This window comes from Mus caroli, unplaced genomic scaffold (assembly GCF_978045245.1).
Source record: "Mus caroli unplaced genomic scaffold, Mus_caroli_1 scaffold_6, whole genome shotgun sequence".
NCBI lineage: Eukaryota > Metazoa > Chordata > Mammalia > Rodentia > Muridae > Mus > Mus caroli.
In genome coordinates, this window is record NW_028227261.1 from 70592706 (window position 1) to 70617500 (window position 24795).

The window sequence follows — 24795 nt, forward strand, 5'->3', positions numbered from 1 at the left end:
AGAAGCTACTGGCAACTGAGGATCTGTGGGAGGAGGGAGAATCATATTTCTTGAGGAATGCCATTCCTGAGGGCTACCATGCTGTGGTAGGTGGTCCCACAAGCAAGCACACACGTTAAATGTTATTGGTACTATCCTAATTAACTAGAAACCTCCCCAATCCAAGCCACATTTTTCTTGTCACATTTTTCTTCATACCACTTATCCCTATGTGACAAAGCTGAAGGTTTTATTGCTTATGCATGTCTACATATCACCGATGATATAAATTTCATAAAGGCAAGGTTTTACACTTGAATTTTTCAGTTATTTTGGTTACAGACACATGCTCAGAAAATTATTTCTCTCCTAACTTTTAAAACAAATGTCAACTGATACAGAAAGCTAATGACACACTCGTGTAATGAACATGTTTAAACCCCCAGTAATTATCTCATAAGAATAGAATCCTCTAAAGAATTAGGAAGGATCTAATGCAGACAGCAGCAGTCGATATTCTGGAACTTCCTTAAACTAACTTAAATCATAGACAAGAACAAACATTTCTCCTGCCTAAAACTCCATTGCCTATATATTTCTTCCTCAACAGATACAAAGTTATTGAAATAATCCCATTCATCCTATCAGATCACCATGAACTAAGTCTGGTCTTCAATAGCAACAAAAACAACAGAAAGTCCCCATACACATTGAAGCTGAACAATGTCATACTTAATGATTACTTGGTCAAGGAAAGAAATAAAAAAAAGGAATTAAAGACTTTTTAGAATTTAATGAAAATAAGGCCACAACATACCCAAACTTATGCGACACAATGAAAGCAGAGTAAAATTCAACTCTAAGTGCCTCCTCCATAAAGACACTGGAGAGAGTATACCCTAGCAGCTTAACAGAACACCTAAAAGCTCTAGAATAAAAAGAAGCAAATACACCCAAGAGGAGTAGAAGGCACAAAATAATCAAGCTCAGGGCTAAAATCAACCATGTATAAACAAAAAGAACTATACAAAGAATCAACAAAACCAGGAGCTGGTTCTTTGAGAAAATCAACAAAATAGATAAACCATTAACCAGACTAACCAAAGGGCACAGGGACAGTATCCAAATTAACAAAATCAGAAATGAAAAGGGAGACATAACCACAGAAACTGAGGAAATTCAAAAGATCATCAGATCCTATTACAAAAGCCTATATTCAGCAAAACTGGGAAATCTGGGTGAAATGGACACTTTTCTAGACAGATACCAAATACCTAAGTTAAATCAGGATCAGATAAACCATCTAAACAGTTACATAACCCATAAGGAAATAGAAGCAGTCCTGAGTGAGGTAACCCAATCACAAAAGAGCATACATAGTTCACTAAATAAATAAATTTTAAAAAAGAAAGAAAGAAAAAGAAATAGAAGCAAGTCATTAAAAGTCTCCCAACAAACACGCAAACTTTATATGCCCCAGTACAGGGGAACGCCAGGGCCAAAAAGTGGGAATGGGTGGGTACGGGAGTTGGGGGGGGGTATGGGGGATTTTTGGGATAGCATTGGAAATGTAATTGAGGAAAATACGTAATAAAAAATAAAAAATAAATAAATTATGGAAATTACTGAAAAAAAAGTCTCCCCCCCCCAAAAAAAAAAGACAGGACCAGATGGGTTTAATGCATAATTCTATCCGACCTTCAAATAAGACCTAATACCAATACTCTTCAAACTATTCCACAAAATAGAAACAGAAGGAACACTACCAAATTCATTGTATGAAGCCATAGTTACACTACGAATTCTCCCTTGGAGATGGAATGGTTTCTGTCTAGTCAGAAGCCTGTCACAATTTCCTTTCATAGAAGACTTCATAAGAGATTTTTTCCTACTTCTATCATGTTTAATGTTTCAAATAAATTTTAAAAACTGGTTGAATTCATATTACTTTTAGCTTCAGAAAACATCATGTATATTTAAGAGGCATTTAACTATTATAAATTATTTTGATGACTTTTAAAAAGTCAATACTGAGTTGTATATTTTAAAATAAATTTTATTAGTTTAAGAAAAAGAAATGTAAAAAAAGGATGAATGTGTGAGAGGTGGGCTCATGGACAGGTGTGAGAGAGGGCTGAGGTGGATGGTGGATCATGTCATGGTCCAGTAGGGACACAGGGGTCATGCACAGCAGTCTGGAGCCTGCACAAATGTAGACTCCGCACACACATCCTTAACACTTCTTGGGATCACCTTGTCTCTAGACAATGATGGAGGCATGAGCTGAGGAAAGGTTCACTTCTTAGACTGGACCTCCTAGAAGGACCACTGTGGTGTGTGATGCCACTGAGGAACATGTGTGGGTCAGTAGTCCTGATACAGCCAAGGACCTGGCTGATGTTAGAGGCCCAAGTTACCACCTAGCTCCATTTGGATGTCCATTGTCAAAAATGCCTTGGCCTGAATCCATGTCACTGTCTCTTGGATGTGCTGCCTATGGGGGCCATATTGATCTGAGTGTCCTGAATTGGCCACCAGAGGGCATGGGCCATGTCAGGATCTGCAGTCCTGCTGTAGCCAGGGTCTGTGTTGATGTCTGTGGTCTGTGTTACCATCAAAGACCAAGTGGGTTATCACTGGCCTATGCTGCAGCCTGTGAGGGCCTTGTCTGGGTCCATGGTTTCTTCTGCAGCTGGGTGCAATGTTCATGGTTTGTGCTGTGGCCAGAAACCATGGAGAGACCAATGATCCATGACCCCTGACTATGAAGAGAAAGGAACCTGCTTTGGCAGCAATATTAATGACGAAGGATGAGGGACATGGAAGGCTTCTTAAAACACCTTTACCTCCCCCAGGACCTGGCCTTCCCCCCAAAAAGTAACAGGAAGTTTTCTTAAAGAACTTTTAAAACATGTTATAAGGATGCTGAAGTTAGCTCTGCGCAATTGATACCTTCTGGTGGGGTATGGGAAGGGAAAAACTCAATTCTTTAAGGGGTATATCACTGAGAGTTTGACCATGCTCCATTGAGTATATAGATAATAAAAACTGGGCCTGTCTTTTGTTTTGTTTTGTTTTGTTTTGTTTTGTTTTGTTTTGTTTTGTTTTAAGGGGAAAGCTTCATGATATCATTTAACAGTGATAGCCTTGACACAAAACATACAAGCAATGCAAGCAAATAGGCAAGAAAATATAAAAAAGCAGAGAAATAAAACTTTATAAAAGCTATCAAAAGACACAATAAGTACATTGAAAAGGCACTATCATATAATTTAATTTTTTGAAAAAAGCAAGAAATTTAAATTGATATGACCAATTATAAAATGCAAATTTCTCAAATAAATGTTCAAAATTACTATGATTTTCATCAGAAATATAGAAATCATAGCCAGAGTGAAGTGTCACCTCACACACATTAGAACAGCAACCACTAAAAATAAGTATGGGCAGGGATATGGAAGCTCTCTCTTGTTGACCATAGTCTAACACTGTGACAAGCAGTATAGAAGTTCTTCAAAACATTAAGAACCACATGTCACTGGTGTCACTGGCCTTTAAACCCCAGCACTCAGCAGGAAGACACAGACAGATCGCTCTCAAGGCCAGACTTGTCTACAGAGAGGTCAGTGTGCTTTAGGGCTATAGAGCAAAAAGAACTCAAAGCAGGATCTTGAGTGAGTACTTACATATCATGTTCATGGCAGCAAAATGTATAACACCCAAGAGATGGAAGCCATCCAATAGCACGCTGACATCAAGTAATGGACAAATGTATATAGATATACAATGGGATGTTGAGCAGTTTAAAATAGAAGGAAATCCTGTCAGATGTGAGGACATGGCTAACCCTTGGAGCCCTCAGACTCAGTGAAAGGAACCGGTTACAGAGACAAAGGCTAAATGGTTTTACTCCCACGACATACGAGGTATACAGAGTAGGCAAATTCTCCATACAGAAAGTCAGGTCATGGTTATTTAATGACACTGCATTTCATCTCAGAAGGAAGGACATCTCTGTACATGAATTTTACCAAACTGCACAATACAAAATAGCTAAGATGATATTTATGTTAATTTGCTCTTACCATAATAATATAAGAAAAAATTTGACATTTACTGTAATATCTAGAAACCTTGATTGTGACACAAAAAGTATACTAAGGTTTCTTTTTATAAGATATCTAAAATTTCCATACTCTTAGAAACAAAAAGTAGAATCACAACTGTAGAAGACTTGGGAACAAGAAATGCAAGGTAAAGAGTCCACTGGATGGCTCCGTAAGAGCATGAATGTAGTTAGTCTCACTAAATTGTACACTCAAACGATCATTAGAAATTATGGCCATTTTATCCTACACATGGTACCACTGATAGTTCTGGCTGTCCATAAGCCTACTAGGTAGTCCAGGCTGGCCTTGAAACTCCAACACTCTAGCCTCAGGCTCTTGAGGGCTATGATTACAAGTATGTACCTATATATACTTGATCAAATTTTTCTTTAACTCAGCAAATGACTCATATTGAACTAAATCAAACTTTTGAGCAGCTAGAGTACCAAGACATTGTCCACAATAGAACACTCAACTAGCAATTTTTACAGCCTATCAACTCAGGATGGCAGGGATGCTAACAGACATATCAACAATGAGACTAAGAAGAGAAAGAGGAAAGAAGAATACTGCAGAGACACAAACTGAGTTGGCCACCTGCCCAGGCCCAACCTCTGGGAAGCAACATCTGAGGACTTCCTTTTACTAATCTAGTCCAAATCGCCATGAAGTAAATGATCGTAAAACTAGGAAGCCCTGGGATGGAAGCAGGAAGGAACTGATATCCCAAAACACTACAATTCACACGTTTCAGTAAAATAACAACAGAATGTTAGGACATGCAAATAAGCATCCAAGTGTCATCCACCTATGAGAGAAAGAACAGAGTGGCTGTGAAATGATGAGGTAGTCACACCGCAAATTTAAAACAACCCTAAAAACCTAAAACCATAATCAAGTAAGTACAGAAAAGGTATGATTATAAAAGCAGTATCAAGTGACTGACCAATGCCTCCTCCAGCTTGAGACCCATGCCATAAGAGGGAGAGCCCCACCTCTCCCTCCCAAGCCCCTCCCACCCCCACCCCACCCCACCCCCAACTCTTCTAAGAGGGCCAGAAACCAGAGGCTGGAGAGCCCAGAGACCCATGCTAGGACCAAAAACTGAAAAATAAAATAAAATTCAATGAAATGATAGTATTCTGCTACATTCATAGATTGGCATCTAGCTCAATTGTTATCAGAAAGTCTTTACCCAGCCACTGATCGAAACAGATGCAGAGGCCTAGAGACAAGATTAAGCTGAACTTGGGTAACCTACAGGAGGAAGAAGGGACAGAGGGACAAAGGTCATCGCAAGAAAATCCACAGACCCAACTAACCTGGGCCTATAAGGGCTCACAGAGGCTGAACAGCCAACAAGAGAGACTGCATGGACCTGACCTAGGCCCTTAAGCACATAGGTTATAATTGTGTAGTTTGGTCTTGTGGGACACCTAACAGTGAGTTCAGGAGTTGTCTCTGACTCTGTTGCCCTTTGAGACCCTTTGAGACACTTTCCCCCTACTGGATTGCTTTGTCTAGCTTTAATTTGATATGTATATTGTCTATCATTTTATTGCATTTGGACTTACATATTTTCTTAGGTCTATTTCTTTTAACTTCAGGACTTAGCAAACTTACTATAAAGTTTTGTTGAAACATGAAAATAAACAAATGAATACAAGTGTCATCTAAAAACAAAATAGTTTAAATATCTAGGTCAAATTCTAAGTTAGAAAAGCACAATAAATTTAAATAAATTCAATAGAAGAGCTTAGCCTTAGATATTAACTGACAAGAATAAAGACAACCATTTTGAAAATAAAGATTAAAGAAAAAAATATCAGCCTTAGAAAAGTATTGGGCAGGGTATACCAAAAGTGAGGGGAATATGTTTGGAGAAATAACGGGTAAAAACTGCACAACCATAAAAAAAGGGGGGGGCCTCTAAATGCCACAGAGCTCAACAAATGTCACGTGCCACAAGTGCAGAGAGATCCATGTACACATCACAGTAAAAATGCTGAACACCAAAGACACAGGGAGAATCTCAAAAGTGAGGTGTCACTTAGAATTACCTAAATATGATTAACAAGTGGCTTCTCATTATAGATACCAAGGGATAAAGACACTAGGATAATATATTAAACATACTTAAAGAGCAACTCATGTCAAACCCAGTCTCCTATATTTAATAAATCCGCCATCTCCTTTAGAAACACTGAAAGATAACTAGAAGGTTCCAGACTATAACTGAGCTCTGAAAAATACTCAGACCAAAGCCTGAAAGGCAAATGGATTTGGGAACAATGAGCCAATGAATTTACGAGGTTTTTGCATTTGACCTTCTAAACATCCACCCAAGTAACAGGGGATCTTAAGGCTAGGAATTGCTAAAACAGTGGTAGTCTTAAAGTAAGAAGCCATGTTTCTGGTGCATTAGGGTATAAAACAGGACTTAATATCTACTGCAAACTATCCATGTTAACTTGTCTAGAGACACCCAAGCATTTGATGCAAGGCAGCTTTCCCTAATTGTAACTCAAAGCACAATCAAGAAAAGTGTGAACCATTACTTACGAAAATCAACAAGAGGAAATAACCACTAATGCTAGAAAGAAAGAGTTACAAATCTAAACATGCAACAGAACACCCCAGGAGTAGGAGCGAAAGACATGGGCTGGCATTTGGGATGCTGGGCCACTTTAAACCCATCTACACAGAAGAATTTAGGAATCAGCCAACACTCTCAAAGCACACTAACTGCTCAGAAAATCCCCTGACCCATTGTTCCTCTAGCTAATCCTTGAACATGGCACTAGTGTGATGAAGTAGGAAAAGAGCATAGAGTTAACCGAGACTCAGGAATGGGTTTGGGGTGTGATTGGGTGTTTATTTGAATTGTTAGTTCTAACTCTTAGCACTCAAGAGAAGTCCTGTCGTTACATTTTCCCACCCCTGCTTTGTTTTTCTATGGGCTTTGTTTATTTGTTTGTTAAGACAAAATTCCATTCTGTAGTACAGGCTGGTCTATTACTTACCATTAAGTAAATTGCCTCACCCTCTTTATGCTGGAACCACAGGTTAGACCACTCCATTCTTCCAACTGAACTTGAGTTAAATGAGAGATTTCAGTGGAAATATGTACTGAGGAATATGGCCTTTGTGAACTGACTGTAAAAATAACAAAATAAAGCGACTATTTCAAAAATTAGCAAAGACCAAACCCTCAAGCCTGGGCAGAAACTTATTTCAGGTGCTACCAGTTACCACAGCAAATGCTTGACTTTCAGCAACAAAGCATAAGAAGACACAAAAAGGAGCAAGAGAAACATGACCCTGTCAAAAGGAACAGGATACTGAGACATCACACCTGAGGAATTCTACATGCTACACTACCAGGCAGTAATATTAAAACAAGTATCATAAAGATTGCCAGGAGCAAAAGGAAAATATAGACAAAAAATATGGAATCCTGAATATATAAATCAAAAAATATAAATTAATGGGAGGTATTAAAAAGAATCAAAACGAAATTCGTGTGTGTGTGTGTGTGTGTGTGCTGAACTGAACTGAACTGAATTTAACTGAACTGAAAATTTTTACTAAGAGGTTAAGAGCAAAGTGAGCAGGTTCTCATGGTTAATATAGAGTTTACATAAGTCACCTATATGCTTCGAGAAATAGGAAATATTTTCTGAACTACATAATCACCTCCACCACAACGAAGTTCAAGTGAATACTGCAAATACTTTAAATGAATCTAGCTGATAAAAATTAAACTAAGCAAATAAATAGTACAGATGCATAAAATACATTTAAAAATCAAAATAACATAATTTTCCTCAAATTTATTACCACAATGGCACTGAGCGTGAATTAGAAACTCCAAAGAAATAATAAAAGTATGGCAAAAAGAGAAAAGGAAAGGAAAGGGAAAGGGAAAGGGAAAGGGAAAGGGAAAGGGAAAGGGAAAGGGAAAGGGAAAGGGAAAGGGAAAGGGAAAGGGAAAGGGAAAGGAAAAGGAAAAGGAAAAGGAAAAGGAAAAGGAAAAGGAAAAGGAAAAGGAAAAGGAAAAGGAAAGGAAAAAGGTTCCCTGATTGAGAGCACAAAGCTGAATGGAATGAGGAAAACAACTCAGAATGGGAAAGAGAAATTCAACGAAGAGAAATGATAAGTAAAAACCAATATGAAATCCTGGAAATAAAAATCTCCCTGTAGAGTTTCACCAGTACCATGGATCAGAGACAGGAGAGAGTATCTGAAAACATGACAGATAAACTGGAGCAATCAGACAAGGAGAATGATAAAATATAACAGAGTATCTGTGGGACATATGGTTTATTCTAAAGAGGCCAATTTCATGGACAACGGACAAAGAAGAGGAAGAAAAAGTTTGTTCTACAGGCATGGAAAATCTTTTTTAAAGAATCCTAACAAAAAAAATGTCTCATTTAGTAAAGGAGATGGCAATGTATATACAGGGGACATTCAATATTACAAAGAAACAAGATTAGGAAAAGAACTGAGCACAGTAAAATTAAAACATCTAATAGAATACACAAACCATATTAAAAGCAGAAAGATAAAAAAAATCAAGTCTCATATAAAGGCAGGCTCATCAGAATAACAGCAGCTTATTGGAATAAACTTTACAAGACAGAAAGATCTGGAGAGATATATGTCAGGTCCTTTTAGGTTATTTCAGGTTATCTTTCAGATAACTGTCAGCCCAAAGTACTATATCCCAAGGAAAACTATCTTTCATAAGGAAAATGAAAATTTTCTTTTAAACATTTCATTACATTGAAAACTAAAAGTAATAGATTTCTAGGTGTGTATGACTTAACAACTTAAACTGAGATGAGACAATTTAATCAGATCTATAAAAATCTCCCAATTAAAAAGAAAAAAGTCCAGGCCCACAAGGATTCTCTAGTAAATTTTATCAGAACTTCAAAGAAAAGCAATACCAATATTTCTCAAAACTATTCCATAAAATAGAAAAAGAAGGAATATCAACAGACCCTTTCTAAAAAGCTAGTCTTTATTCTAATACCAAAAGCAGATAAATTTTTTTTTAAAAAATTACAAATATCCCAAAAGAGCTTAGAAATAAAAATTATCAATAAAATAATTTCACACCCAAGTTTGATGTGCTTCAGAAAACATCATAAGGCCATTCCCCCTGATCAGGGTGGGCTTACTGTAGAGAGGCAGGAATGTTTCAAAATACATAAATCAATAAAGGTTATTAATTACATAAATTAACACAAGACAAAATAAGATAGTCTATCATCCAACATCCACTCATGATAAAGCCCTGAAAAAACATGGAATAGAAACAACAAATAGACACTGTATATGGCAAACCAACAGCCAATATTATGTTAAATGGAGAAACATTGGAAGCATATTCATTAAAATGAGGAACAAAACAAGTCTTTATACTCATGTTATAATTTCTGACCTCTGGAATTATTCTACATGAAGTAATTTCTACAAGAAAGCAGAGTTTTTGTAAGACTTTGGCAACTGACGTTTTTAAATTCAATCTAAATTGGTATATGTTAGTATGGTAAAATGCAATTCTCATAGCAACCAAAAAGAAAACATCAATAGGCATATATACATACATAAGATGAAACAAAATGCACACTACACTCTAAAAAAATAACTAAATACAAAAGAAGAAAGTGCTGGAGGTGATGAGGGGCAGACTGCCATACATTCACAATGGAGGTAATGAGGGACCGACTGAAAGGCATTCCTAAAAGATATAAGAACACTGCAAAAGTTAGATTCTCTTCTCACTCTACTCTTGAAATAAAAGAAATAAACTCCCCACTCGAAACGCATGGAAAGGATGGATAAATAAAATATAATATTAATATATTACACTACGTTAATTAACTACAGAAGATCCACTTTGGAGCCAAAGATGCGAGTAGGAAATAAAAGGAAGAGATGTGTACTGTTCAAGCAGATCCAAAGAGCTGAGGTGGACAGGGTGTGGTGGGAAATACACACTACTAGAAAACTGTGAAGGCCCTGGAGACAAACAATCAACAAAACTGAAAATAAATGCATTATATATGTTTCATCTTTCTTTTCCCCTTTAATGAAACATGGCTTTTTTTGTAGACATGGTAAGACTGATTCTAAAATTCATGTGCAAATATAAGACCTTCAGTATAGCCAACTTTGGGGGAAAAATACACACCCAATATTTGAAATTAGCTACAAGTTTCCAGTAATCAACGTAGTATGACTACTAGAGACGATATATAAAAAAAGGAACAGAACTGAGTTCCAGAAATAATAAACTCATATTTATGTTGAATAGTATTTAACAAGGATGCCAAGATATTTGGTGGTATTTTGGTGGGTAAAAGGCAATCAATTTCTCTTTTGTAGGCCTTGGTTATTGTTTTATGTTTTGGTTATTTTGTTTTTGTAGTGTGGGGAACTGAAAGATTTGAGTGAATAAAGTTGAACCTGTATCCTACACCACATTTAAAAAGTTATCAGTAAGACAAAACGTGACTAATTTTCTCTCTTATGCAGAATCTAGTGGTAGGGTGTGTGTGTGTGTGTGTGTGTGTGTGTGTGTGTGTGTGTGTGTGTATGCAGAGAAAATATTTGCTTCAGGGAAATAAGGGGAGCAGCCAGATGTAGTAGATAAGATACTGAAGTGAAGGGGAAAATAAAAGTTAAATCAGAATAGATTGAAAAAAAATACATACATAGTATACTAAGCTATAAAAACACCAGCAGATAGCATCCAGTCTTATGATCTTTGATTATAGATTGGTTTCTTATACCATCCAAAAAAATTGAGCAACAATAAAAAATTAAAGTAGCCAAGTTGCATAAAAAGTGAGAAACTCCTTTGGGCTTAAAGAAACATCACTAGCTCATAGCAGTGTGAAAGGGCAGACCCAGCCACTAGAGAAACTAAAGTAGAACTATAAAAACTCAGTAGCACAAAATCAAACTGGTACAATATAGCAAAATCATTTTTGTTGTTGTTACTATACTTATTAGAAAAAAAAAAAAAAAAACAAGTAAAGATCAGTCCAAAAACCTCAACAAAACAGTGTCAAATTCCATATCAAGTGAGGGACTTATATTCACTGCATCTGCATAGACAATTCTACAAAGATATGCAAATGACCAGTAATACACGAAAAGGTGCTCACATCATTATCATGATGCAGATTAAAATCAGAACTGGGGATAGAGTGGTAGAACATTTACTTATCATGCACAGGGCTCTAGGTTCAATCCTCATTACCACAAAAAAAAAATATATATAAGGACCAAAAAGCACACATACAATGAGATACCATTTCACAGCTATCACCAGGTTAACTACAGTCAAAAAGGCAGAGCATATTGTAGACAAAGATATTTTTTAAAAAAAGGATATATAGCTATTTAGAATAGAATTAGACAGTTTACTCAAAAGCTTAAAAACAGTTATCCTATATCCTAAAAAATCTCACTATAACTTGGTCCAAGACAAATAAAAATAAATATGTACATAGGATAGAAAATTAGTATCTTTCCCTTACCTATGGTAGGGTTTATAGCTGAGACCCATGCACAAATTAACAAGAGCAAAGCAAAAGCCTCTAGACCATTATCTAATGTTACATTCCATATTTATGCCTGGTAGAATAACAATTCTCTCAAAATTAAATTATAAATTAAACATGGTATTATTTGTTTCTTAGTATAATTTATTAACAAAATTGTTCTTTGTGTTATATCTTAGTGAAGAAATACATAAACTTTCATTTTATGACTTACCAAAAAATAAAGAAATAGGCTTTATTATTTAAATTACAAAATTCCCATGCCTCAAATCACAAAAGTAACAGTCTATATACAAACCTATCCATACAAGGAAATTTGAAAAGAGGAAATGAATCTCAAATGAACAAACTATTAAATCTGATGAGGTATTTTAAAACCAAGAACATTAAGGAATGAAATAAGATACAGATTCTTATTAATTCACAAAGTTTTACAATCCAAATAATTATCTTCGAGGGGCAAAAATAAAAAATGTTGTTCAACAAAAAGCAATAGCAAACCAGAGAACTGGTAATTTAAATGACACAAAAATTTCAAACAATAACTAAATAATCAATTATAACTGAACATGAGGCAGCATCACTTAACCTCATAAAACCATCAAATTATTAAAGGTTGACTTTACAAGAAAATAATAAAAATTAAAGCAAACATATCAAGATTCAATTACCCCAATGGCTCATTGGTTCACTAAGTCAATGAACTGTATAAAATATGTGCAATGAATAGATTCATACTCCAACTTATCCCACTCCTCTGATGAATATTCACACATAAGTCTGGACACCTACCGAAACCTGCAAATATGCACACACATACAAATACTCATACAAGAGATACACGATGGATATATGCACACATGCACTGAGGTGTTCTTTCCTCATGCACACACAGAGACTTTCATATTCCCTGGCCTCATTTGTTTCTGCCCCTTTCAATAAAATAAATGATAAAAGAAAAATTTGAAATTTAAAGGGAAAATGAATTAACAAAATTCTCAAGACAAAAAAAATATGACAGAAAAACATTGTATTCTTAAATGATGCTCAAAATAGATATGAGAATAGAATAAAGAATACTACAGAGTTTTATCTTCTAATAAAATTTTACTTTCCCTAAATCCAAAGAAAACATTTTCATAGAACCATATGTATTTTTAACTGTTTTGTGGGGTTTTTTACATGTTGATTTTAAAGGAAGCAGAAAAGTCTCCAAACTGTATTGCAACAAATTTTAGACCCATTTTTAAAAGTAAGCCTAAATTTTAAAAACCCAAACCAATGGTTCAAAGTATATTTTTCAAAACATACTTTATTTCAAAAGCAATAGCCTTTATTTTTTAATGATTACATTTTAGGATAACTATTTGAAGTCAGTTTCCTGCTTTGCAACATCAATATTTAAAAAGCTATGGGTCTTAAGTGAAAGAATATAAATTAATGCTGGTCCCTACTGGTGGATCTGAATAGATAACTTGTTATTTAAGGAAAATCATATATTCGACTGCTGTAAGAAGCCGGGCCCAGGACAGCACATGGACACAAGTCCGCTCTGTACCTTTACTCTCGTGTCCACACTGTGTTTCTCTTTTCTCCAGTGTGCTTCCTGGTCCCTCAGTTTCTCCAGGTCATTTAGCAAGTCAGTGCAGCGTGTTCGTAATCTCTCATTTTCCTCCTCCATGTTTTTTATAACCAATCTGTTTTGCTCTTCTTTACTCTGTACACACTCCTTGGCGTCCTGTAGAACAGTACCACAGGGCCGATAAACACGAAATAAAAAAGGTGAGAACTAATCAGCAAATGTAAACTGCAGTTTCACCCGCGCAGCAGCTTCTCCATATTTGATGGCCAAGGTCACCTGTGTACTTTATCGGCCCTCTTTTCATGCAGGTGCATGGGTCATATTTTTTCACTGGATGACAGCTTTGATGAGTACACATTTGCAAAGAGCCCATTAATTGATCAAGCTGCCTTTGATGCTGTCCCCAGCTATTTTTGAGACCCACACAGACATATCCTCCCAGACCTGGGTTTTATCAATTAATAATGCCAGTCCCATCAGAATCTAATTACAAGAAGCCACATATTCACACTCCTACTTTCTTAGCTCCATTTCCATCATTAACTATTTATCTGTAAGTTATAAAGCTTCGAGTCTTAGCTTTAAAGCATCTTTAGCAGAGTTTTTGCATGTGAGAAAACTGGTACAGCAAGGCCTAAGGCGATTTTCTGGCAAGCTTGTCACTTTCTGTGCCACAGGGGCTAGCAAAGCTTCAAGGGGGACTTCAAAGCAAAGGTACTAGAAGCCATGCACAAGTCAACACACCTTCACTTCTTGGCTTTTATCTTTAAATTTCTTCTGTAAATCACACAATTCTTTCCTCAAGAAAGCATTTTCTTCATCAACCAGAGTCTTCAGCTTTACAAGGTCATGTAGTTCCTGTTTTAGTACACATTCAGTCTGTGGAAAAGATTTAAACCGACTGTAAGCTGGCATGTCTTAGAAAAAAATAACTCATTTCATAAGCTTAACATCTTAGTTGTCAATGGTAGGACCAATCAGCTTCCATAGTCCAGCCCAGCACCATAGTGCTAGGCTCCATTGCCACATCCATGGGCTTCCCCTGACATGTACCAGAATGGCACCTATCTATTAGGGTAAGATGGAAAACACATTAAAAACAATATTAAATATGAAACATACACTGAAAACATTGAAGTGTGCAGAAAGAAAAAAGCAAAATTTTATCTAAAAATCTAATAAAGAAAACATATATAGCTAAGGTAAAATGATATAGTTATTCTCTTACTGAGTAATATTTAGAAAACAGCCCTAGAAAAGCAACAGTGGTTTTGTGAATGGAGGAATCATTTCCAAATAAAAATGGCCAAAGTTTGGTACCAAAGTATTTTGCTCTGCAGAGAGAACACTAAGACTATAGTAATTTTATCTAAATATTACTCACACTAGCCAGATGTTTACTCTATTCCTAGTTGATGGGAAGAAGATTACCTTCCATCCTGAGCTTCTGTTTATTCACTCCAACTACAGCACTCCATCCTTCCTCCATTAACTCTGCCTCTCTGTGACACTGTACAAGACAACATCAGCCCTGACCCCGTCTGGAAACCGATTCCAGATCTGGAACATTCTGGAACACATTGTGCTGCCACTTCAAACCAGCACTCAGTACCCAGAACCCAGACCCTGCTCCTATGCTCCTCCTGGGTTTCTCTGACTTCTTTACCATCTCCATTCTTCCCCTTAGCTCAAGAATTGCCATCTGTCCCCATGCTTATTTGAAGCCTATAAGACAAACCCAACAGCGTCAGCATTTTTCTGCAATCAAGAAGGAAACACGCCGGGCGTGGTGGTGCACACCTTTAATCCCAGCACTCGGGAGGCAGAGGCAGGTGGATTTCTGAGTTCGAGGCCAGCCTGCTCTACAAAGTGAGTTCCAGGACAGCCAGGGCTATACAGAGAAACCCTGTCTCAAGAACAAACAAGAAGAAGAAGAAGAAGAAGAAGAAGAAGAAGAAGAAGAAGAAGAAGAAGAAGAAGAAGAAGAAGAAGAAGAAGAAGAAGAAGAAGCAAACACAACAGCAAATACTATGATTTTGTTGTTGATGTTCAGTCATTTGTTTATTTGGTCTTAGTATTATTTAGGCAGAGAATCACCCTGTAGCCCTAGCAGGCATGGAACATAATACCTAGGCCAGGATGAGCTCAAGTTCATGGCCATCATCTTTCCTCAGCCTTCCAATAGTAGCAATTATAGGACTATGCCACTGTATCTGGCTTTGTTTTTATTATAATAAAAACTTCAATGGAAACTAACTTTTATTTTATCTTTGTATAACAGAGATGCTCAGATCCATGGATATCTAACTATCTCATATTTCAGTATCTATGCCTTATTAAGCCCTCTCCAAATGACTGGAGGTTATGAATGAAAACTAAAGCAAGATTCCAGCTTCAAAGGTAAAATGAATGGCGGCTACATGAGGTAAGGTAGCAGCTGGGCTCCACTGGGCTCCACTGGGAAGGGGGCTGTGCTGTAAATGCTGGATTTATTTTACTGCTATTATGAGTTTTTAGATACTGAATACACCTAAAATTAGTATATGGAATTGGGTTAAAATGAGGAAAGGATAAATTTATTATAAATTTATCTGGGTTAGTGTGCAGAAGCAGTCTACACACTGATCCAAATAGATTCTGCAGCATCGCATCATCTTTGACTTCCCTGCTTCCCTCATCCTCTAACCTCCACAACCATGCCAGACGGAACAGCTATACTGCAAGGACATACCTTGCTTGGCTTGATCTCTTTTTTCTTTATAGTTTAAAGAAATGAACATTTATTGAATACGTTATATGGTCTGCCTTATTTTAACATTATTTATATTAAATCATACTAAACATATTCTGGGTCTTGCTATTTTTGCTCAATATTGTCTTCTAAATCGTCCATGTAGATGGATATAGTTGTAATGTAATCACTCTGGTGAAAAACATGGTTCCATTATAAACACACTATGATATGATAAGTGAACACCTTGTCTCACTATATGAGCCAGCTTTAATGGAAAGATGAAAACAGACAATGCAGGTATAACATGCTTAATCATGTCTCCAAATACACATGACTTAGTACTACCTTTTAGGTGGAGTTTTTCAAATGATAGTGTTCTGTGTGACTATCCTCAAAGCTCAGGAACTCCAGCCTGGAGTGTGACATGACTGAGCCTGCTTGTGACATGACTGCCCCACCCTCCCTGTGGAGGTTTGGAGGGGATCATGAGGCCTTCCTCTTATGCACAACACTGCCTTAATTGCACATGGCCTCAGGAAGGAGCTAGAGTATATGGGCCAGGAAAAACTCAGAGAGGGAAATCCATCTGTGTGTCTATAGAAAATCAACTGTGTCTGCTAGATAAAAGCTTGGCCAGTACAGTCTTCCCCTGTAAATACCCACTCACCAGTGTTGCTAAGAAAGCCCAAAGATCCAAATAGATTCTGCAGCATCGCATCATCTTTGACTTCCCTGCTTCCCTCATCCTCTAACCTCATTGGCTCCCCAGAACAACTTTGGGGACTCATTGGCTCCCCAGAACAACTTTGTTTGGTAGAACTCTACCTTAACTTATCCCTGGAACTTCAGGAGGTTTACCATTGCTCATAGCTCCCCCAGAAAGGAAGTTTAGCAACAAGAGTACAATCTAAGACTAGTTCATTACATCAACTTAGTCATCAAACCAAGGGTTGGGGTGGGGGAGAAATGAGACAAAATAGAAATTATCAAAAACAATATGCACAAAATCTTAGCAGGAAAACCAATATCCACAAGAACTATAAATTCAAAGATGATAAGCCTTAAATGTCTTCAGAAATAAAAACGTCTATAGGCCTGTCGTTCAAAAGAAGTAATAGAATTAAGAGTATCCTTCATCTTTTCTGGGACCAATTCAAACTCTAAAAAGGGATGCATACCAAGGCTCTCTTAGCAGAGAGCTAAACACTACCAGGTATTGCCAACATAAAAGATGTGAGGGACAAGCACATCTGAGAGAAAGTTCCTATTTAAAGTTTATCTTTTATATGAGTTAGATGTAAAAACAGACAGAGATGGATGGAATTTATAAATAAAAACACAAAGGTTGGTTGGCTAGTGGCTAGTCCAAACTATCATATGCTGCTAAAAAGTTGGACATATGCTATTCTTCCACATAATCAGCAATGTCACACGAAAATGACTTTCTTACAGAAGCTTGATAAACTCTAAAACTTTTGTAATTCTGAAAAATTAAAAATATTTTCCCAATGAAAAAAATCTAATTTAAAATTTAAAAGTGCAGGTAGATGCAGCTACAATCAATTTTAAAATTTAGCTTTATGTAACTTTTGCAGCAAATCTTTCTAGATACAGTGAATTTCTAATAGTCTGACATGAGTTCATACTAAAGTAGCAAGCAGAACTCAGAGGAACCATAAAGCATAAAGGGCAACAAGACAAAGTATGTCTGAGACAAATAATTTATTATGGACAAGCCAAGCAATGAATAATTGAAGTCATGGGCAGGCAAGAGAAGCCTATAGAGTAAGTATGGATTAGGAACAGCCTACAGCCGAAAACCTGACTAGGCAGTGCTGGAGGACAGATAATTTACTATTAACTGTGAACCACTTTCAAAATGAAAATAAGAGCTTTAATAACACAGAGAAACCACTATAACTAACACAGTGATGAAGACAAGTGCTGGAGGGTTATGGCAACTAAACACAACTGAAAACTAACACTCGTTTCTGAGCTTCCTAGAAGGTAAGGAGAGAGACACAGTGCTAAGAAGAAACTGACACTTGACTAACTGCAGCATGCTTGGTTATCAGAAGTCACGTTGTTTCCTATAATGAAGAAGAGAGTCTCACAGCATAATTCACTCCATAATTAGCAGTAACATAGCTACAGTCAGCCAGTTGGTTCTGTTTGTTTGAGGAGCTTTCCTTCTTTTGTTGTTATTTCTTAGCTAAGTAAGTTTTGTAGAAATTTTTGCTTACATTTACTTTTCTTGGACCTGAGTTGGTTTGGTTGCTGATTTTGGGAAGCCTGTCTGGACACTAATGTCCCTGCTGATAGTCCCTGCTGTCTGGGGTGTTAGATGTGTGGCTGATGGACGGAGACACACCTATCACTTCTGCAGCTGAAGCAGCACCACTGCCGCCGCTGCCACAACCCATTGAACCCTAGCAGCTGAAGCTTCTAGAGTGCTATGTCTGAGGGCTCCCAACACTGAGAGCTGAGTGCTCCCAACACTAAAGGGAGCTGCACTTTTGGGTTTTATCACTTTTCCTCTGAATTGAGCTAAGGAACATTCCATTCACTGGCAACAATCTTACCAAAAGAAATTGCATGGCAGTCTTTATCAATTATATATGTGATAACATTAGATTTCACTTCTGTGAACATTATTTATAAAAGCTAAAAATACCCAGCCTAACATTCTATCAATTTGACTAGACATACAATAAAGACTTGTACTCAAGGAAATGTCATTCTAATTGCTACTGTATTTCACAAACTATAAATCCTGGTGGGAAAAGATACTTAATATTATTTAATGCAACAATAAAAATTCAACAATGGGACTTCCCAATTCTAATCAGGCATAGAAGGATTTTTAAAACTCTATTTCCATCTATACAAGAAAAAAAGCCTAAACAAAATGAAAATTCACAATTCTCAGATTCATCAGAGAACTGAGGTCTCTGGGCAAATCAATATTTTTCCAAAATGAGGAGACAGAAGAAATACCAACAGACTTGATTTCTGAGAGTAGGAGAGCAGAGGGAGAGCTCCACAGGAGCCAGTAGGAGGCAGAAGAGCCTTATCTGCCTTAAAGTAATTACTGAAGGCTGTTGGGAAGTTGGAGATTCCAAAGCTCCAGGAGGGCCCAGATACGATGGGGAGGAGGAATACATACTTTTAAACATTTTCCCGAATGCCACAGGATGATTATAGAATGGGTCATTCTGAGGCCAGTAAACAAGGGAACCACACCAAGTTTAAAAATAAATTAAAAAGGCATTTGTCACAAAAAAGAAAAAATATATCATAAAATATTCTTTTCTATTCAATTAAATCAATTTTTATGAGAAACTGAACTCATAGAATTCACACTTACTAGGCCACAACCAAGTGGGCCAATGAATTGTCTCTAGTAAAGATAAGTGGGAAATATAAGGTCATTTATGAAAGCAAATGTACTTTTAACGATATATGTTAGTCCTGATTATCAACTTGATTGAATGGAAAAGTACCTAGGAAGTGAGTAAGCAGACTCCCAAGCTATGTCTATGAGGGCATTTCAAGGTGGGGGGAGCAGTTCCATATTCTGGAGGTGGGTGGAGCGACTCCATATTCTGCAGACTGAGATGGAATCAAAGAGGACAAACTAAAAGCAGCCAGCATTGGCATTCTTTCTCATGCTCCTGATCACCACAAGGTGATCTGTGTGTCCTACATATCCTCCTTGCCAAAATGGGCCAAAATTCACAAAACTGAACCAAGGTGAATATTTCTGCCCTTAAGATGTTCTAGTCAAGTATTTGTCAGAGTAACAAGAAAGCTCATAGAAAATTGGTTGTAGGAGTTGAATCATTTCTATGGCCATGTGGCACAACTGTTTGGGACTAGTATGTGGGAGAAATGTGGAAAAGTGTAGAGATGTGAACTATGGGACTTATACTGCCTGCTGCACTGAGAAGGCAGATTAGAGATGGAGACTCTCTTTTTACTACCATATAAGTAGTTCCTTCCTACATTAAAACACTATCCTGGAGGGCAGCTGCTCAGAGTAGCTCTGCATGTCAATCTTTAAAAGCCAAGAAGAAGACTCTCAGACAAGCCAGGCTGCAAAGAAGAAACAGATCCCCAATATAGGGGAATGCCAGGGCCAAAAGAATGGGAATGGGTGGGTAGGGAAGTGGGGGGGCGCTATGGGGGACTTTTGGGATAGCATTGGAAACGTAATTGAGGAAAATATGTAATAAAAATATTTAAAAAAAAAATAAATTAAAAAAAAGTTTAAAAAAAAAAAAAAAAGAAGAAACAGATCAACAGAGCAGCCTGGGAGAAATGGAAGCATCAGCCAGGTTGACTAGAAGAGGCTTAGACCAACTGAGTCACCTGAAAAGAACTTCTATTGAGCTGCCTATAGGCTGGGCAATGTTTTCCAGGTTTCTAGCTTTTGTGCGTATAATGCGGTGAGTTTTGATGCTGCAGCTAGCTGTCCTTGAGTTGTTTCTGCTCCTCTAAGTAATCCCTTGCCCATATTCTTCTAAGTAACCCTGATAAGGCTCATTGGTGACCAACATAGACTTTGGTGCTATCCTTATTTTAGTCTGTCATGGACTGCCTATCTGAGGTGAATAAACATGTGCTATTGTGTCTTCCCAGGAAAAATTGTTTTCATACAACAAGACCACAGAAAACCTACAATGTTGTAAACAGTTTGGATAAGAACTCAGATCAGAATGCTAAACTAAGAAGGACAGGGCTCAAATGGGAATCTGAACAGAGGGCATCTGTATTGTATTCTCATAGAGAGTTTAGTTTGCCTGTGTCCTGAAACTTTGTGGAAAGCTATGCTTAAAAGTGGCAGACTACCTAATCTAGTGAAGAAAGTATCAAAGCTGACCTGCATCAGGGTGGCAGCATGGTTACTGCTATTGCTCATAGGCTTACAGAAAGAATTGAAAGGACAGGATTTAAAGGATTACAGTTTACCCACAAAATGAGCATGGCAAAAGCTGGGGCCAAGGAACCTGTATTTATGACCAAATTCAACAGGGCTCTTTCAAATTGCAACTAGACAAGAAGAAAGATGGGCAGCACCCAGGAATTAGCTCAGCTCCACCAAATTCAGAATCAGATATGCAGAGGCTTTAATTCATTTAAAACACACAGATTTAGGATGAAAACTGTGTGTCTCTGGGCTTGGACAGGACTGCTTTAGGAACTGTTTCCCTGAATTATTAGTAATTTAGGTACTCAGAGGCTGCATCATCCATGATGTAAGGAGTCATAGTTACTGCTTCAGCTGAAGAAATGTCAAGCACATATATAGAATCCAAGAATCATGGAGTCAGGCAGGTTCTCACCCAGATTTTAAAGGAAGGGTTAGGAAGCCAACCTTTGTATATAGCAATGCCACTATCCCTCTGTAGTGGACTGAATAGGTTTGGCCCCCATGGACTCAGGTGTGTGAATGCTTGGCCCATGGAGTGATACTATTAGGAGGTTTGCCCTTATTGGAATCCGTGTGGGCTTGGTGAAGGAAGTGTGTCACTGTGGAAATGGACTTTGAAAGCTTCCCCCAGCTGCCTGAGGATGCCAGGCTTCTGAACAAGATGTAGAACTCTCAGCTCCTCCAATGCTATGCCTGCCTGGATGCTGCCATGCTTTTTTTTTTAATTAGACATTTTTTTATATACATTTCAAATGCTATCCCACTGCCATGCTTTATGCCATGATGATAATGGACCAAACCTTAGAACCAGTAAGCCAACCCCAGTTAAATGTCCTTTATAAGAGTAGCCTTGGTCCCGGTGTCTGTTCACAGCAATAAAACCCTAAGATATGCTCCAAAGACCTTGGAAAGAGTAATGCATATCTCTCTGAGAATAAAAACAAAAACTCAGTGTAGACCTTAAGAAGGTACATATGCCAGAAATACACTATGTGCCCATGGAAAGCTACACGCAGAAAATCCATGTGGGCTGCATATGGCAAGGACCCACAGGTTAACATAATTGCCCAAGTCCTTTGGGGCCCAGGTCACAACATCCTGTGTCCCATATGTCCAGAATGCAGCTCCAGGACTTGTAGCTTTCCCCACTGAGTTAGTTCTGTCTTGTGTAGTCATACTCTGCTTTCTACCCCATCCCTGTACTTTGGAATGGGAATGCTTACCTGTGCTACTGTATACTGCAAGTCTAGAATTTTCTTTTTCTTTCAATTTTTTAATTATTTTTTACAGGTGCTAATGATAAGAGTTTGAACTGAGCCTCACTCAGATGAGACTTTGAACTCAGAGCTCTGAACAATGCTAGCACTAAGACTATAGGACCACTTGGAGATGGACTAGCTATATTTTGCAAAATGACTAGAGCGGAGCCACTGGAAACAAGGTGGAATGGGATGCTTTGAATGTGAGATGAACCCTCGCAGGCTCATTAGATGGAGGTTTGTAGTGTAAGGAGAGCATACTCATTGTTGTAGTAATAACATCCTGATTATACAAGTACATGCAAACTATATGTAAATTTTAACTGGGGGGTTTACATTATATGTAAAAGGACTGCACAAATTCAATAATGCAAATTTTCAAAAGATAAAATACAATAGTACCAATTACTAAAAAACTTTTCTATAACCAAAACCATGTAAAGATGTATATATCAGAAACACATAACTAATAATGTGGCAAAATAAAAATACAATAAAACAATGAATAATAAATAATATTTGAAAATAACGACACCTTGTTAAGCATCTGAATGTTTTAGAAGACAAATACTATGAAACCATATGGTATAGTAATGAAAGCTCAGCTACAGGTATTTCAAAACAATGCTTTCACACAGCAATCCAGATATTCTTACTTAATATTATAACAGAAACTTAAAATAATGTTCAAGATCTACAACCTCAAATAAATACAAGGCTTGATATTCTTATTAGAATACAACCTGCTCCAATTCTTGTATTTTAGAATCTTTGACTTGTAAAATTTCCAGAACTTTTCTGTCTTTGGCTTCAGATTTCTGTTTTTCTCTAGAAACAAACAAACAAACAAAACAGGGTGTATTAGTCATAATGTCTAGGGATTCTATCACTCCTGTTGTTGTGTTGCTGTTTGTTTCCTGGTGCTAAGGATCAAACCCAGGCGCTCATCTATGCCAAGCAAGTACGCTACCACTGTCCCAGCCATAGCTGCTCCTTTAAATGTCCACAGTCTCAGAATAAACATAACTTTAAATTATAAATAATTAAATTATCTTGTGTCAACAGCTCTTTCTGAATTAATCAGAAACCATATGGCAAGTGACAGCAACTTAGCACTGCTGACAACTGTGACAATTTCATTTACTAGAAACAGTTTAGTTTCTAGGTTAAGAGAGATGATAACCAAGGTGTAAAACATAATTTAATCTTGATGCTACCTAGTGAACACACCTTATCAGCAGGTTGGGACTGTAGCATGTAGTATTCAATACTGGGAAAGACAACTGTATACTTTTATCTTCAATCTGTATAACATGTTTATGTTAATAATATTAGTTTTATTCAGTTATTAAATTCTTTAAAAACTAGAAACAAAATAAACAGTAATCTGAACAATATTAATGAGGTACCTACCACCCACAACATTTCATAGAAAATAATGACATTAAAAGTATTACATCAGTGAAAACAAAGGATATCGTTTCGTTGGGGAACTCTAACAGAGCCTCTAACATAGAAAATAATGACATTAAAAGTATTACATCAGTGAAAACAAAGGATATCGTTTCGTTGGGGAACTCTAACAGAGCCTCTAACATTCCAGGAGGTGCAAGACCTGGATGAAGGAGCAGCATTTTCAAGACAAAATTGCTGAGAATGTTTTACAATTAAGAAGTTCTCATAGATGAAGGAATACTTAACAGAATAATTTTAAAAAAGAAAAAGAAAGCTATGTCTAGCACACTAATTTATTGTGTATCAAATCACTATCGTTAAGCACTGCCAGTATAGGAATTGACTCAGGGATAAGAAACACCACAGCAAACAGGATGTGGTCTGTTTCAAGGCTTCTGAGTAGAATGTGTAGTCTCTGGTGTTTGGTATAATATTCTGTAGATGAGATAGATCCATGTGGTGTCAGATGTCATTTCATTTTGAAATTTTTCTGCTTATATTTTGTCCAGATGGCACATATTGAAGAAAGTGAGGTGTTATAATCACCGTTTGGTTTGATATTAATATATCTTTAATCCTAGTAGTAGACTCTTTATGAAATTAGGTGCACGAGAGTTTTGTACATATATGTTTAGTATGGTAATATTTCCATGACTATTTTTCACTTTGATTAGAATGAATTACTCTTCTTTTATGTCTTCTGACTTACTTAAGAATATATATTGTCAGATAACAGGATAGCAGCTGCTTACCTCCTGATCCCATTTGCTTCTAATACTTTTGTTCCATTGTTACTCTTTAAGACGGTGCCCACCTTTAAAGCTGAGATGAGTTTCTTATAAATAAAACAACAACAACAACAACAACAACAAAAGATGGATTTTATATCCTCAACTGCCAGCCAGTCTATGTCTTTTGGTTGGAAATTAAGGTCATGGATATTAAAGTGGAAGATATTATGGAATGTTGCGTGTTCACTGGGGTCATTTTGTTGAGTTTTGCAGTTTTGCTCTTAGTTGTCCTGTGTATTTCTTTCCAGAGTCTCCTGCTTAAGCTTTAAGTATTGCTTATAGTATTCTCTTCAGGGTTGTTTTGATGAACATGAATATTTTTAGGTTGTTTTCATACAAAGCAATACATAATATAGGTTATTGTGTGAGG

The 24795-nt window shown here is 37.0% G+C and overlaps 1 protein-coding gene across 3 annotated transcripts in view; it reads right to left on the bottom strand.

Annotated features, from left to right (window-relative positions):
• Cntln (centlein) overlaps positions 1-24795 on the bottom strand; it is a 243179-nt gene that overhangs the window by 160863 nt on the left and 57521 nt on the right. For 2 of the 3 annotated variants that reach the window (XM_085839197.1, XM_085839196.1), the window contains exons 3-5: positions 22923-23007; positions 13998-14132; positions 13230-13409 (exon numbers count right to left, since the gene is read on the bottom strand). In XM_085839197.1, coding sequence (XP_085695323.1) covers positions 13230-13409; positions 13998-14132; positions 22923-23007 — 400 coding nt within the window. Of the gene's footprint in view, positions 1-7111; positions 7244-13229; positions 13410-13997; positions 14133-22922; positions 23008-24795 lie in introns of those variants that run through there. The other variant, XM_085839198.1, reaches the window with a different exon arrangement.